Below are 16,210 nucleotides of genomic sequence, written 5' to 3'. Positions count from 1 at the left end.
AATTCTTGCCTTGAGATCCACATGAGCAGTAGAAGAGAAGCATTGAGTAGCGATTATAGAAGCAGACTCTGAAGCCAGAGTGCTGGTAGCTGTGATGTTGGGCAGAGCTTTAATCACTGCATCTTCTCAGCTCCCCCATCTGTAAAGTGCAGAGAATAAGAGCTCTACCACCTAGAGTTACAATGAGGATTAATTCGTGTATATAAAGTGCTTAAACCTGTGTCTGACATATGGTGGGTATTATACAATGTTAACTCTTACTATCATGATCATGGCCATTACCATTCTCCTTCCAAGTCTGAAATTAGGGAGACTGAGAGACAGATACAAGAGCCAGAGAGGGGTGATCAAAATGTCAGTTTTATTACCGATAGAAGCTGCTTCGAGAATGTGGTGTAGATGTATAGGCAAAATGGACTTTCTAATGTTTCACCCTTGGATTATGTAAACTAACTTGCCAATTAATTCACTGGTGCAGTATCTAGTCCATTGGCTGGCCAAGAGCAGACCAGAATGTGTTCCTGTGTGGACAGTCAAGAGAGGAAGGGCAGAGAGGGTTAAGTTGAGGATATTCATTTCCTCTTCTCAAATCCTCAGAGAAGTCACTGTTCCTCATGGGGTATACCTATATGTGCTATATGGAAAGCACTACAGAAAAGCTAGAAGTGCTCCTTTTATATTCTTCCCCCCTGGGAAGCAGAATGAAAATTCCCTGCTACTCTGGAAACATAAGTAAGGAATAAGTGTTCCACCCTAACAAACAATAATGAAAGTTTAAATTTATTGAAAGTTTCCATGTGCTAGGCTCTAAGTCGTTTATACTTGTTAGCTCTTCTGATTCTCAGAATAATCCTAAGAAATGTCTCCCCATATTTTGCACATGAGAAAACTGAGGCTCAGAGAGGTGAAGTTACCTGACCCAGATCACCCAGCTAGAAAGTACTAAGGCATAGATTTGAAGTACTAAGGCATAGTTCTGCTTGGCGTCAACGTCCACGCTCTTGGACAGCTGAATGTATTGCTTTCCTCCCTATCGGTCTTCAGGCCCCTCTGGCTCCCTGTGATGGGCTCTGAGTTTTCTTTCTCCTTTGCTTCCCAGGTTGCACTGGTTTCCGCCTCCGACCGGTGGCTGGCCTGCTTTCTTCTCGGGATTTCTTGGGTGGCCTGGCTTTCCGAGTCTTCCACTGCACTCAGTACATCAGACATGGGTCTAAGCCCATGTATACACCAGAACCGTGAGTACTGTCCTTTTGCTTTCAGTTTCTAGCCACAGTGAGTTCTATCTCACCCGGCTCCAGGAACAAGGCTGGGACCCACGGTGGGCTGGTCCACAGGACTCATTGCCTGCTTTGTTTGATGATAGTGCAACCAGGGAATTTCATCTCTTCTGGGGATTTCCCCCGTCCAAATAGACTGTACTGATTGGAGATTTAGGCATCTTCTGAATCAAAGGTTCAGATGAGAGAATGAGAGTCCGCACTCAAATTCCAAAAAGATTGTAGAAAAGTCAGAGCTATGAAATGCCAAATGGGGATAGGAAGAAGTGACAGCCAGGCTGTCTCAACACTTCCTAATTCCTGGATCACATCTAGATGATTCTCATCTCTCTTTGCCTAGGTTGGGTCTCAGCTGGAGATACAGAATGTCTGGCCACTATGCTTCTTATTTTTGCAAGTAGCCATCTCCTGAGTCAGCTAGAATTGGAGTAGTTTATGTGAACAGTCAGCAGGATACCCCAAATGATCTTTCCCAGCCTGCAAAATTCATTACTAGAAATCAGAAAAGACCTACTCCTAGTAAACCCGGCACATAGAGTGTTAAATAAATGTAAGTTTTCTTCTGTAACCAATGTCAGCCCCCTCCAGAATAAGAGACGAGCATCATTACTATTATTGTTGTTGTTGTTACTGTTATTATTACTTCTACTATTATTATTATTATTATTTTTACTTCTACTATTATTGTTATTTAGCTCCCATGGAGAATAACTGAGCATATTGTATCTGTGCAGGGATGTCAGTACCAAGGAGAAGACTTGGGATGGGAAGTGTTTGTGACCCACAGTTCATTCAGGTGTATGGCTGCCCATAGGAATACTGGCTCTTTTGTTCTGCATCCCACTGGGCATACACTCAAAATCCCCTGGCTGCTGTGCTCTGTCCTGTCCCTTACATTTCTTTTCCCTTCTTCTTTTTCTCTTGTATCTTGTCTCAACTGATATCAAGTCTTAGATACCCCTTATTCTTAGGAATGAGGTTATAAGACTGAATGAGTTGCTTGTTGCTTTCTGCCCATTCCTCATGTAGAAAGACTGAGTCCTGTGTGGCTGATAATCCTCCTCCCCTCCAAGCTCTGTGCTTTTTGTTTTTCAGTGACATATGCCATGAGCTCTTGGGACATGTACCTTTGTTTTCGGATCGCAGCTTTGCCCAGTTTTCCCAGGTGAGCAATTAATTTCTCTAGCCTTCTAGTTACAGGGTGAGACCTGGATTGCTCAGATAAACTGAGCCCATGGAGGGGCCCTCATGCCCTCTGCGAGGATGGAATCCAGGTATAGTTCTGTGACCCCATCACAGGTGGGAATGTGATCCCATGGGGCTAGCTAATTACCAATTCCAGGGACCGCAGCATGGAGCTGGTGATCTGGTCATCCTAGGAATTGTGTGTTATTGACTTAGCTAATTTCACCTGTCCTACTGGGTGTAGTTTAAGAGCCTTTTCATCTGTGAAAACCTCCCAGATCCCCCTGCAGAAGTAACCTTGCCTTCTTCCAAGTTCTCATGGCATCTTTCCCCTCATATTTTGGGTCTTTTCCACTTTCTACCTTATCAGGCAATCATTTTTGTATATGCTTTGAGTAAGTAAGATGGCATTTGCCAAGACTCTAGTGCCAATAGCCTGACTCGTGGCAAAAAATAAAGAGGCAGTTGCCTTCTCACCATCATCAAGGCAGCAGGCTAAGCTTTGATTCATCTATTACAGTGATGAGCAGGCTCAAAAATGCTTTTTGGATGAGTGAAAGAATCCTACAAATTCTTTCTGGCACTGAGAGGCAGCCCCAAACTGTGGTTGGGCAGCTGGGATGGTGGGAGAGTGGAATGGTAGTGCTGTGTAGCCTGGGGCAAGTTGCCGGGCCACCCTGTGTCTCAGTCACCACAGAAGTGGATCAATAAAGAGCCCTTCCTGATAGTCTCCTTCCTCACCAGGAAGAATAACGATCAAATAGAATGACCTATGAGCAAATGCTGGGCCAAGCATGAATTTCACAGTAATGGGATTGTATATGAATCACTTAAGCATCTTCCTTCAGCCAAAAAGAAAGAACTATTTCTACTCTTGAATAAGGAGGCTGCTACATGGTAGCTGAAACAAACAGAAAGCAAAATTAACTGCTTACTAAACAAGGAAAAACTGTACTTGTTAGACACAGCCTCTCTAAACAAAGAAAACAACTGCTTTTGTGTGTGTTAGATGCTCAGTCATGTCTGACTCTTTGTGACCCCATGGACTGTAGCCCACCAGGCTCCTCTGTCCATGGGATTCTCCCAGCGGGAATACCGGAGTGGGTTGCCATTTCCTCCTCCAGGGGATCTAACAAACCGAGGGATTTAACCCTTGTCTCCTGTGCCTCCTGCATTGGCAGGCAGATTCTTTACCACTGAGCCACCTTATCTGGGCTTGGGGGAATTGTGAAGTTCGGAGATTGTTGGACTTTTAGAAGTGGGAGTGTTTAGAAATTAGGTGAACCTTTGCTGTGGAAGTGTCACCACAGGAGTAGCTGACTTTCAAGTGTGGTTCCTGCTGCCAAGATGTCATAGATTGCTTTCAAACTAGGATTGGAAGTTTTTATTCTCATGACTAAAAGTTTCACTTCCCAGTCAGAGCTAAATGGCCATCCTCCTTAAGCCATTTCCATTTTGGGGATCCCCACAGAGGGGTTGGAAGTTACCTGAGTCAGCAGACAGGAGCTTCTGGCTCATCAGTGTTCCTGGTTCCAATTTTGACCTGGACAGTTCCAAAGCAGGGAGTCATTTTGAGTTCCCCGAGCATATTCTTTTTTGATCTAAAAGCAGGACTAGTCTCCCACTGGAGTGCAGGATAGAGTGGGGATGAAGCACTTTGGATTCCATGTTTTAGGCAAGATCTGGGCTCACAAAGAATAGTGGCTATGAGAACAGGGAACCCTTTCAACCTTGCATTTATTGATGATGACTTCTGTTAGACTTGGGCTTCCCAGGTGGTGCTAGTGATAAAGAACCCACCTGCCAGTTCAAGAGACGTAGGAGATGTGGGTTCAACCTCTGAGACGGGAAGATCCCCTGGAGGAAGACATTGCCTCTCCTTAAAGAGATTTTTCACGGGCTATGCATTTGGTCTGTACAATGCTCTTTCCTCAGCTATCAGCAGAGCCAACAGCCTCACTTTCATCAAGTCTTTGCTCAAATATCACCTTTCCAATGATGCTTTCAAATTGTGGTGCTGGAGAAGACTCTTGAGAGTCCCTTGCACTTCAGGGAGATCAAACCAGTCAATCCTAAAAGAAATCAACCCTGAATATTCATTGGAAGGACTGATGCTAAAGCTGAAGCGCCAATACTTTGGCCACCTGATGTGATGAGCTGACTCATTAGAAGAGACCCTGATTCTGGGAAAGTTCAAGGGCAGGAGGAAAAGGAGGTGACGGAGAATGAGATAGTTGGATGGTATCACCAATTCAATGGACATGAGTTTGAGCAAACTGAGTAAAGCACAGGGAAGCCTGGAATGCCTCAGTCCATGGGGTTGCAAAGAGTCAGACATGACTTTGAGATTGAACAACAGCAACACAGTGATTTTTTAAAATCATTCTGGGGCCTTATTTAAAATCACAGCCTCGGGACTTCTCTGATAGTCCAGAGGTTAAGAATCTGCCTTCCAATGCAGGCATTCGAAGGTTCAATTCTATCCCTGGTTGAGGAACTAAGATGCCATATGCTGCAGGGCAACTAATCCCGCATGCCTGAACTAGAGAGCCTGCATGCCGCACCTATTGAGCCTGCAAGCGGCAACAAAGACTCAATACAGCCAAAGAAAAAAGATGAAGGAAAGAATACAATCAAAGCCCCTGACCCCACCCCTGCTTCTCTGGCACTCTGGATCCCCCTTGTCCCTTTCTCCTTTTGTTTCTTCTTTCTGAAGAACTTATCACCTTTAACATACCTATGTATATGCTTATTATTTACTGTCTATCCACTTAAATGTAACTTAAATGTAAAGGTCAGGGATCTTTATCAATTTCGTACATTGCCTGTCACATAGAAGGCATTCAATAAATATTTTTGGGATGAATGAATGCATATTAGTAGGAAAGAAATATAATATATATGCACACACACACACACACGCACATATATATATATTTGTATATATATGTGCCCTGTCTGCTGCAAATCAGGCTGAAACAAATGCTGTAAAAGAGACAGAGACCACTAGAGGCTTCTGAGTTTGGAGCTGTGATGAGAGGTGGTCCGTGACATCTCAGACTCTCCAGCTATGCATATACCTGGACAGATGTCAAGCACTTCACAGCAAGTCTCCTATGGTGTCTTCAGGGGACTTGATGAAGTCTCATCTAGTGCACCAGGAATATTCCACTTGAACTGTGGAAGGATAATCAGGACTTGAAACGTTAGACACAACCTACTGTGTGACCTTGAGGAGGTCATCTCTTTTCTCTGTGCCTTGGTTTTCTCTTTTGTAAAGTGAATAGGGGATCAAGTGATGGAGAAAGGCTTCCTCCGTTCTCGAGATCTGTGATTCTATGAAGTGTGGTCAGGGAAGCCTTGACAGAACAGTTAAGAGTCTACCTGGGCCCTTCTGAAGGTATCTAGCCACCCATCTCCTTCCTGTGGTCAAATACGAGGTTGGATCTGAGGGTCAAGGTTGAAGGTCAGCAGACCCCAGCCATGTCAGTGACCATTTCTCTGCCATTACAGGAAATCGGCCTCGCCTCCCTGGGTGCACCTGACGAGTACATTGAGAAACTTGCAACAGTAAGTACCCTCTCTGCCTGGTGGATGGTGGGACTGTCTCAGGTCTTTGAAACTTTTCTGTTTTCCTGAAAGCCAGATCATTTGAAAAAGAATCAGAATGCCTTGCTTACATTTGCACAAGTGACATTTCACATATTGACTTCTTCTCAGTGGTTTGATTTTGAAATCAACTACACGCAGATGTTTACATGTAATTTTAAACAGTATGTCTTGAAAGCACCAACAGGCTATAATGATAGTTGTTGAGAACCCCCTTGAGTGGGTGGGAAGTAGTCTAGATTCACATCTTTGAAGAGGAAAATATTTACTTTCTACCTGACACTGGAGTCAGCATTAGGATCTTTCCTTTCTCAGATCCAAGGTAGAAGTGGGAACTGCCTTTTCCCTTCTAACCAAACACTCTCTTCCCCAGGGGTATGATGACTCTCATCCATAGACACCATGGATGAGTGACTCTGCACAGCAGGGGCTTTCCTTCCTGTAGACCCCTTTCCAACTTGAGTGATTCCCTCCCTAACCTCTAAGCCATATTTTTTATAATGTGCTCAGCTTGGAAGATAAGAAATAAAACTTTGAAAAAAAAAAAAAGAAATAAAACTTTGCACTACCCTGGTGGTCTGTGGCTAAGGCTCTGTGTTCCCAATACAGGGGGCCCTGAGTTCAATCCCTGGTCAGGGAACTAGATCCCACATGCTGCAACTAAGACCCAGTGCAGCTAAATAAAAAAAAAAAAAAAAAAGAAAAAACTTTATAATGGAATTAGGGACTTCAAATTAATGCACACATACCATTCAGTTCAGTTCAGTTCAGTTGCTCAGTCATGTCTCTTTGCAACCCCGTGGACTGCAGCACTCCAGGCTTCCCTGTCATTATGATATATCAGTTTAGAAGTTTGTGAATTTAATTTAAGAGAAGGTTGAAACCTCCCAGATTCTTCCTCACTGCCCAGCTGCTCTGAGACCCTGGGCAAGTAGCTTTTGTACCCTCATCTCTAAAAATGGATACAATTGTTTATATCATTTCCATCTCAAAAGTACATCATGAGGATCTTGAGGATCAAAAGAATTAAATTTGTGTGGATGTGAGTTTTTAAATGCCAGATGCTGTGGTGATACAAAAAGCAACTTTCAAGGAAACTGCAGAACTTGATAGAATCTCTCATTTGTAAGAAAAAAATAAACTCAAATACAGAGCATTAAGTTACCTGCTGTAATTGTGATGAAAGTATTCATCACCAACCTAGCTTCTCAAAAACAATCTTATTATTGATATACTGATCTGGGAATAGTCTTGGGGCCCTTGCTCTGCCCTTGAGATGCTGTGTCACTGTATGTATATAACTTGACCTCTCTGGGCTAAAGACGTCTCATCTGTATGTGAGGATCTCACACTGACTCAGTTCTGACAGCCTTCCCAGGTTTCATGTTCTCTAGTGCAATAAATAGACTTACCTAGAAACCCTGGGCCTTGGCTTTCTCTTGGCCCTATTCAGTAGGAAAGAAAGTGAAAGTCGCTCAGTCGTGTCTGACTCTTTGCGATCCCATGGACTGTACAGTCCATGGAATTCTCCAGGCCAGAATACTGGAGTGGGTAGCCTTCCTCTTCTCCAGGGGATCTTCCCAACAAGGATCAAACCTAGGTCTCCCACATTGCAGGTGGATTCTTTACCAGCTGAGCCACAAGGGAAGCCTGAGAATCCTGGAGTGGGTAGCCTATCCCTTCTCCAGCGGATCTTCCTGACCCAGGAATCAATTCTAGGACCTTATTTCCCAAGCTGTTTATCTGGGACATGTTGCACTGGGAGCTATTGAAAGAAAAAGACTTGGTTATTTGGGAGGCTGAGAGCAGTGACTGACAGGGTTTTAACACAGATTGTTGGATGGTGGGGATATTGAATAATAACCTTAGAACTGAGAAGGAACTTTGAGGCCAAATAAGGAAGCAGATAACTGAATAAAATGCAATGATGAAGTTTATTGTGGGTAACTTACACACAGGAAAGGGCGGGTAGACAGCAGCCAGAGGCTTTGGCAACCACACTCTATGCCACGGAAAGGGTACAGGGGGGTTTTAAGGGGCAATGCTACTAAGATCCGGTGCAGCCAAATTAAAATTGATTAGTTAATTAATTAAAGGGGCCAAAGGTAAGGATAGAATCTGATTACTAAGGGAGAAGCAGGTTCACACTGTCAGGAGTTAGGGGTTTTATCCTCCCCCCGGAAGGTCTCATGACCATTATTTCTTGTGAGGCATTACCCATCTGCCTCAGCAAAAGTTTTTATATGTCAGATGAAGTTTTTATATCAGATAAGAAGGGTAAAAGTTGATGAGGAACTTATCTGGTGCATTCCTTGTGGGTAGACTAAAGCTCAGCCATGAAGAAAAGGATGGGGTTAGGACTTCAGGCTTAGATGGAGCTAACAAAATGGCATTGGTGTGGTTCAGCCACACAGATGACAGGATGCACCCTCACTGATTCTATCATGACCCGATTCCCTACCTCCCACTGAGCCTGATGGGATTGTCTGGTAACTTTAGCCAACTTGCGGGAGCAACTCCCTCTAGCTGATGCCACAGAGAAGAAAGCGGAAGGGGTGGAGGAGTTCCTGTCATAGAGAGTGGCTTGTTGGGGGTATCCTTTGGGGGCTTCCTTAATACTCTCCCACCACTTCCCATCCATCTTGCAATCAGTTCAGTTCAGTTCAGTCGCTAAGTCGTGTCCGACTCTTTGCAACCCCATGGACTGCAGCACGCCAGGCCTCCCTGTCATCACCAGCTCCTAGAGCCTGCTCAAACTCATATCCATCAAGTTGGTGATGCCATCCAGCCATCTCATCCTCTGTCATCCCCTTCTCCTCCTGCCTTCAATCTTTCCCAGCATCAGGGTCTTTTCCAAGGAGTCAGTTCTTCACATCAGGTAGCCAAAGTATTGGAGTTTCAGCTTCAGCATCTTGCATTCAGCCAACACTTAATTCAACAGGTAACTGGATAGGGGAAGACATAGCACACAAAACCATGACCCCAGGTCAGGCTGATTCAGAGAACAGACCTGCACAAACTCCCACCTGGGCACCTTGTCTCTGGCCCTGGGTCACCTGCTGCTTCCTTGTGTATGCTTTCAACTTGACTTTCCATTTCAGATTTACTGGTTTACTGTGGAGTTTGGGCTCTGCAAGCAAGGAGACTCCATAAAGGCATATGGTGCTGGGCTCCTGTCATCCTTTGGTGAATTACAGGTATGACCCGAATGGGAACTGTGGATGGATTTGAGAGTGGTAGGTACAGCAGACCATTCATTTTCCCTTTGTGCTGTCGAAACCTTCTTTTATCCTGAAACTGAACCTCAGGGTTTCTCCCCAAGTGATTGACCTCTTAGCAACTATGATTTGGTCATGACTGTGGGTTTTAGAGATTGAAATTGAACTGCAGATACACAGGTCTCCAGACCAGAGGGGCCTCCTGAATCTAGGGTTGAACTGTGCATTGGGACATAGGCAAACACATGCCAGAAAATGTGGCTGCTCCCACACCATCTGTTGATCACCTTACCTGAAAATGGTTGGGGTAAATTATTCCTTTTGATCCTGATTGCTGTCTAGTATGTGCAGAATAATTTAGCTCACCTGCACTGGGACTAGGGTATGGAAGGAATTAGGATAAGGTGGGAGGGGATGCACAAATAGCCTAGGGGATGCGGCAGGGACCAGCAGCCCTGACTTAACCATGACGACTTTCCTTTTGGGACCCGCAGTATTGCCTGTCAGGCAAGCCGAAGCTCCTTCCTCTGGAACTGGACAAGACCGCTGTCCAGGAGTATACGATCACAGAGTTCCAGCCCCTGTATTATGTGGCTGAGAGTTTTAATGATGCCAAGGAGAAAGTGAGGTGAGATGGTAACCAAGCTGGGCCAGCAGCCCTTGGGACCTCCTGACTTGACCTGGTGCCGCTGGTCTGTTGGAGGTTGGGCAGGAGAGTGGACTCCAGTGCCTACAGCAGCAGCGTGTGTCAGACAGTATTCTCTCTCCACCCTGTCTCTTTCCACTCTCTGTTGAGAGAAGTGCCATCCTTTGCAGGACCCCATTTCATAGCTTATTAGCTGAACATGATAACCCCTGTAGACGGGCCTACCACCTTATCCTTGCTCAGCGTGGCCACCAGGTCCACCCCTGAACTCTCCTATGTTCAGAGTGGCCACAGAGGTCCCCTCATCAAACAGCCCTAGACGTTTTCTCACCCAAGGGAGTCCCTTGCCACTTTATTCTCCCACATACTTGCATAACTCACTCCCTCCCCTCTCTTCAGCCTTTACCCACATTTAACCTTTTTTGTGTGTCTTTCTCTAACCAACTTAGTTAAAATCACTACCCAGCCTTGTCCCCCCAGTACTGCTTACCCGCTCTGTGATTTACTTTTCTCCTTAGCACTTATTAATGTCTAAAAACTTGTATGATTTAAGGTCCATGAGGATAGGAGGTTTTGTCCTTTCTGCTCTTTCCCCCCACTTCAAGAACAGAGCCAGACACATAGCAAGCCCTCAGTATTGCTATTGTTCAGTTGCTAAGTCATGTCAGGCTCTTTGCGACCCCATGGACTGCAGCACACCAGACTTGCTTGTCCTTCACTGTCTCCTGGAGTTTGCTCAAACTCATGTCCATTGGGTCGGTGATGCCATCCAACCATCTCATCCTCTGAATCAGTGAATAACTGGCAAATGTGCCAATCTCAGAGGCAGTTCAGCACCAGGCTGGTGGAGTGGTACTGAGTCTCTCTGAGACTCTCAGCCCCTTGAGAAGATGGCCCTGCCATCAACCTGCTAGAGCCACAATGCTCCCAGCGGATGGTAGGCTGGGCAGAGGGTCTACTTAGACAGGGCAACCGTGATACCATTTTTACCACTTCTTTTGTCATATCTTAGCAGTGATGCGTAATAAATGTAAGTCTTACAGGCTTCTGGGATCCCATGAAGCTGGGCATGTCAGCTTTGAATGCACTGGGCTTAGGTAACCAACAGTAAAATGGTAGCCCACAAGTGCACTTTGTTTGACCCCAAATGACTCCCTTTACTCTTTTCTCCAGGCCCTTAGGTCCTTCCTGCCATTCTTTCCCACTTTTCTCCTAAATTTTCACCCTTACTGGGAACCTAGTCTTCCTATAGCCCTAAAGGTTCCACTGTGCCATTCCTGGGACTCCTTTAGGGTTATGGATTTTCGTGAGTTCATGCATTATTCCACCAAGGTAATTATAGTTGCAGGTAAGGTGGCTCAGACAGTAAAGAATCCACCTGCAAAGGACGAGACATGGATTCGACCCCTGGGGTCGGGAAGATCCCCTGGAGAAGGGAATGGCTACCCACTCTAGTATTCTTGCCAGGAGAGTCCCATGGACCGAGGAGCCTGGTGGGCTACATGCCATGGCGTCACAAAGAGTTGGACACATGTGAGCGACTAACACTTTCACTTTTCAAGATGCCTAGTAGCTATTTTGTACCAAACATTGTTCTCAGTGCTTTTCAGATATCAATTCATTTAGTCATTAAATAAGACCACAGATTGCGGATAGGGGTGCAGAAACATTGAAGGGGTAAGTAACTCACTCGGAGTCATACAGCTAGTAAGTGGCTGGCCCAGGGTTTGGACTCAGGCAGTGGAACTCAGAGCTGGTACTCTTAACTGCTGAGTCACACTGAGATTCCTATATGGACAGGCCCTTCTGGAGAGGACTCTCTAACTCAGGAAGTGATCATCCCCAGGCCAACAGGGAAGACCTTGCCAGGACATGGGCCTCTCTTTGAAATCCCACCTGGTCTGCTAGTGTCCGCTTGCAGACACCCTATGTTCCCTGGTGACTCAGTGGTAAAGAACCTGCCTGCAATGCAGGAGACGCGGGTCCATTCCCTGGGTCAGGAAGATCCCCTGGAGGAGGAAATGGCAACCCACTCCAGTATTCCTGCATGAAAAATCCCATGGACAGAAGCCTGGCGGGCTTTATAGTCCATGGGGTCGCAGAGAGTCGGACATGACTGAGCATGCACTCACTGCTAGTGTCTAGAGCCCAGAGGAGACACAAAAGCTCTCATCTGCTGAGAGCTGGCTCACAGAACCAAAGAGAATTCTAAAGAACACAGTTCAGAAAAGGAAGGGATCTGAGCATCTCTGGGATACCCTCAGAGCATCCCAACTAAAAGAAACCGATGCCAACCAGTTTCAATTTCAGTATTCAAGTTCTAGCAGAGACAGTGCTGTTTGTTCACAAACCTGCTGCTTGACCTGAGGAGGGCTGAGTGGACCTCAGACTGACAGCCCAAATGATGTACATCCAGTGGGGGAGGTCGATTCCTCAAAAGAAAAATGAGGCACACCCGGGAATAAGAGGGAAAAAGGGAGAGCAGGCAGAGTCACAGGTGTCTACTACCTGGTTCATGTCACCAGCTGGACTGAGAAAGCTATTTCCAAAGAAGAGATGGGGAAGGATACTTAACCACCTATTCTTCATGCATCCCCAGTCACTAATAAAAGATTCCTCCCAAGCCCAGGAGTTATGCACCAGGGAGGCAGGGAAGTGAGGGGCCCAGGCCAGATTCAGACTACCTGTGTCGTTTGCCTTCTTTATAATGTATTGCCAGCATGGCTTTAGTAGTTATTTAGCTTCTTCAAGCCTCAGTTTCCTCATCATAAAACGGTATCTTCCTCTTAAGGTTTTTATGAAGACTAAGTTAGTGATAATAGTTGTTAAAAGTATAAAACAGTTGGAACTTGCTATAGTTATCAAACATAGGAGGCCCTCAGTCCATGTTAAGTTTCATTCATAGTGTTGTCTTCAACTTTGAGAACCATGTTTCTTTCTTTGCATTGATGGTCAAGCATCTCAGAGCTTTTTTTTCTTCTATAACATTCTTTGGCTAGATTTTACTTACTCCTTTTATTTAATGATAAGAATTTGGCCTTATTCTGTGCTTTTATTGTAAGCTATTTCTGACATTTTGGAGGCATGTGCATAAGTGTGTTTGTATATACACAGACACACCTACCACACAAAGACTTCCCAAAGAGGACCTAAAACTCCATTTCACTTCTCAGCCCAGTACTAAAGGCCCTGGTGAGGGGGCTACTAATTATTATGCTACTAATAACCAAGTGAATGCCACTGAAAAATCTTCTTAAATTATTTTTCCCCAAATGGTAGCCTTCACTCAGACCTATGATTTTGGTTTCAGGAACTTTGCTGCCACAATCCCACGGCCCTTCTCAGTTCGTTATGACCCATACACTCAACGGATTGAGGTCTTGGACAACACCCAGCAACTTAAGATTTTGGCTGACTCCATCAGTAGTAAGTAACATGCACCCTTCGAGGCCATTCTCTCATAGAGGATTGTGTTTTCTTACCTTCATCAGAGGAACAGTAAGAAATGTATTAAATATTTAAGAAAAGCATTTCCAGGGAAGCCACTGACTTATTGAGAGAGAAAAACTTAGCAATAAAAAGCCAGAATTGCCTTGACTGTCCTTTCTGCTTTGACCTTCCTGGATCCCACCCCACCTCCTATGACCCACCACCTTTCCACCCTGGCTTGTCGCTGCCACATTCCTCTTTCTCCTTTGCATTTTCACCCCTTTCCCTCTAAGTGTCCACTGGACCTTACTCTGCCTGGAATACCAACTCCTAAGGATATATTTTATCTACTTTATCAAACACAGAGTAGTTCATCCATTGACCTTTTATTTTTTCTGGACAATAAGAATATTTTAATAGTTGTTCTTAAAAAGTCATTGTGCTATTATGTTGATCTCCTGATTCTTTCTAGCCTTCAAATTCCCCTCGAGCAACACTGACCAGCTCTTAGTTCCCATGCTTTCCCCTGGCCTTTGCCCATACAGTTTTTGTTTAAAATACTCTCTTTACCACTCCCATTTAGGGACCCCATCCCAGTTCATCTTTTAATCGTTCATACATATCTCTTCTTAGAGTAAGCCTGGTTTGGGTATCCTTCCAAGGTCTTGGCCTTCCCATAGATTCCTCTCTCAGAGCACTTATCATAGTTTTTTATTTTATTTTATTTTAGAATTGTTTGCCTGTCTGTCTCCCCAACTAGACTTGAGCAAAGGGCCATGTCAGGTTTGCTGTCAAATCCCCAGCAGTTAGCCATATTCCTAAAAATCATATTAGGTACTCAAGAGCTATTGAATGAATGGACAAAACCACCAAAGGATCAAGCTTAAAGGGAGAAGTTCTAGTCCAAGGGGTGGGGAGTTTCTATCTGTAAAAATGTGCTAACAAAGGCCAGAAGGGCTGGTGGACTTGATGTATCCCTCTCTATCCCTGTGATGTTGCCTGAGGCCACTGCTAATATGTAGAACTAGCCCATTATACTGGTTCCCATCAGGTATGGCCTCCCTCCCATTATGAGCCATTTTGATAAAGTCCAAGACTGATTCCCTCCCATAGATGCTATCTCGAACACTCAGCTGGAATAATCTGTTCACCAAAGAGGCCATCCAAGGGCTCTGGAGGCTGGGGTGTGAGAGAGAAGGGTTAGGCCATAGCTGTTTTCTCTCTCTCTTTCTCATTTCCCCTGAGAAAGCAAAAATAATTTCAAAGACTATTATTTATAAGAGGTTTCTAAAAATCACTGAATATCAGATTTAGGAACTGGAGGGTCCTTAGAGTTTTGTGACTTTATATAAGGCCCCATCATTTCTATACTGTCCTCAGGATCTAGGCAGGAATAAGGCTGATTTGTCTCCAAGTCCCCTTCCACTTCTATGAAGAGTCTGTGTCCTTATGGCCCCTTGGCATGTGAGAAACCTGGCATGAATGGAAGTGACTCCATCATACCTTACTTAGTCTGGTGATCTGGCAATCTAGGCTGAGTTATCTGCTTAGACCATGCCTTCTCAAACCTCGTATGCCTCAGAATCACCTGGAGACCTAGTTAGAAATGGATAGTCCTGAGTTGTACTCGTAGACTAAATTCCCTGAATGTGTGATATGAGTCAGGGATTTGTATTTGTAATGAAGCCCCAGAGAATTCTGACATGGAGTGGGGGTGGGGAGCTATGTGAACCCTACTTTTAGGTTCTGTGGCTTAGCCCCTTGGGAGCATCTGTGGATGGTCATGTGGAAAGGAAACAGAAAAGCTAGTGATTTCCCTGGGGAGAAAACTATTAACTCCTTCCCTGAGAAAGAAAGCTTCATTATATTAATAGCTCTTTAGCACTTCCTACAACTTGGAATCATCTGTAATGGCTCCGATTTTATTACCCTAAGTAAGCTGTCAGCTCCTTGAAGGTTGGGGTAGTACCTAGTGTATCCACACACCCCACTGATTCCCTAGCATTTTACACACTGTAGACACTTAAGGGTGTTTGTTCACAGTATGAGTGGCTCCTTTGTTTTTCTTTGTAGGTGAAGTTGAGATCCTTTGCAGTGCCCTCCAGAAATTAAAGTGAAGTCATGGACAGAACATAAACTGAGAATCTCTCGATGGAAATCCAACTACTTCTTTTATTTCATCTTAAAAAGTGTAAAAAAACAAGCCTTAATTCAAAATGACAGCCTTAAATCCTTTCGAGAGCAAGATGGAGGGTCAACAAATAAAATTATTTGAAATGACAGCATATTAATAATACCCAAAAGCATAATGGTGGATCTTTTGGGGTCATCTATGATTTAGAGATGATAATCTCATACTCTGAATTGAATTAAAAATCAATAACCTGTCACATTGCATCAAAGTTAATGAAAATTTGGGACCTGCTTTATTCAGCCTTCCTGAATACTTTAGTTATTTGCTGTAGAGAATTCCTAAAGGGATATATATCCTTCACTGTGAAACACAAGCCTATCAGAATTGAATTTCTGGATTTAATATAAATTTTAACCTACAAAAGTCATTTTCTGTTTCAGGGAACTATGATTCTACTTACTGCTTTGTTATTTTGCCTATGTAGATTTTCTTTAATTCAGAAGCCTATTAAAATCAATACAAATATTAAAGTTGATAATGTAATATCAAAATATTTCTGTATGTTTTATTATCATCATAAACACTTGTATGGAAGGTGGTAGAACTCTCCATCTGATTCAACTTGCAGTATCATTTTCCAATCAATTGTCAAGTCTGTTTTGGGAGACATTTTGAAGACATTTAAGATGCAATGCATACATGTTAAGTCACT

General features: G+C 44.2%; 1 protein-coding gene across 1 annotated transcript in view; it reads left to right on the top strand.

Moving 5' to 3' along the window:
• The window catches only part of PAH (phenylalanine hydroxylase), an 84,146-nt gene extending 68,097 nt beyond the window's left edge, over positions 1-16,049 (top strand). Inside the window, exons 7-13 of the mRNA XM_081595576.1 lie at positions 1,100-1,235; positions 2,373-2,442; positions 5,976-6,032; positions 9,173-9,268; positions 9,784-9,917; positions 13,246-13,361; positions 15,438-16,049. Of these exons, the coding sequence (XP_081451702.1) occupies positions 1,100-1,235; positions 2,373-2,442; positions 5,976-6,032; positions 9,173-9,268; positions 9,784-9,917; positions 13,246-13,361; positions 15,438-15,481 (653 nt within the window). The 3' untranslated portion in view covers positions 15,482-16,049. The remainder of the gene's footprint in view (positions 1-1,099; positions 1,236-2,372; positions 2,443-5,975; positions 6,033-9,172; positions 9,269-9,783; positions 9,918-13,245; positions 13,362-15,437) is intronic.
• The last annotated feature ends 161 nt before the right edge of the window (positions 16,050-16,210 follow it).

This window comes from Giraffa tippelskirchi, chromosome 4, assembly GCF_054371585.1.
Source record: "Giraffa tippelskirchi isolate mGirTip1 chromosome 4, T2T-mGirTip1v1.2.pri, whole genome shotgun sequence".
Lineage (NCBI taxonomy): Eukaryota > Metazoa > Chordata > Mammalia > Artiodactyla > Giraffidae > Giraffa > Giraffa tippelskirchi.
Note: the sequence above shows the minus strand (reverse complement) of the source record. Positions and strands in the feature narration are given on the sequence as shown.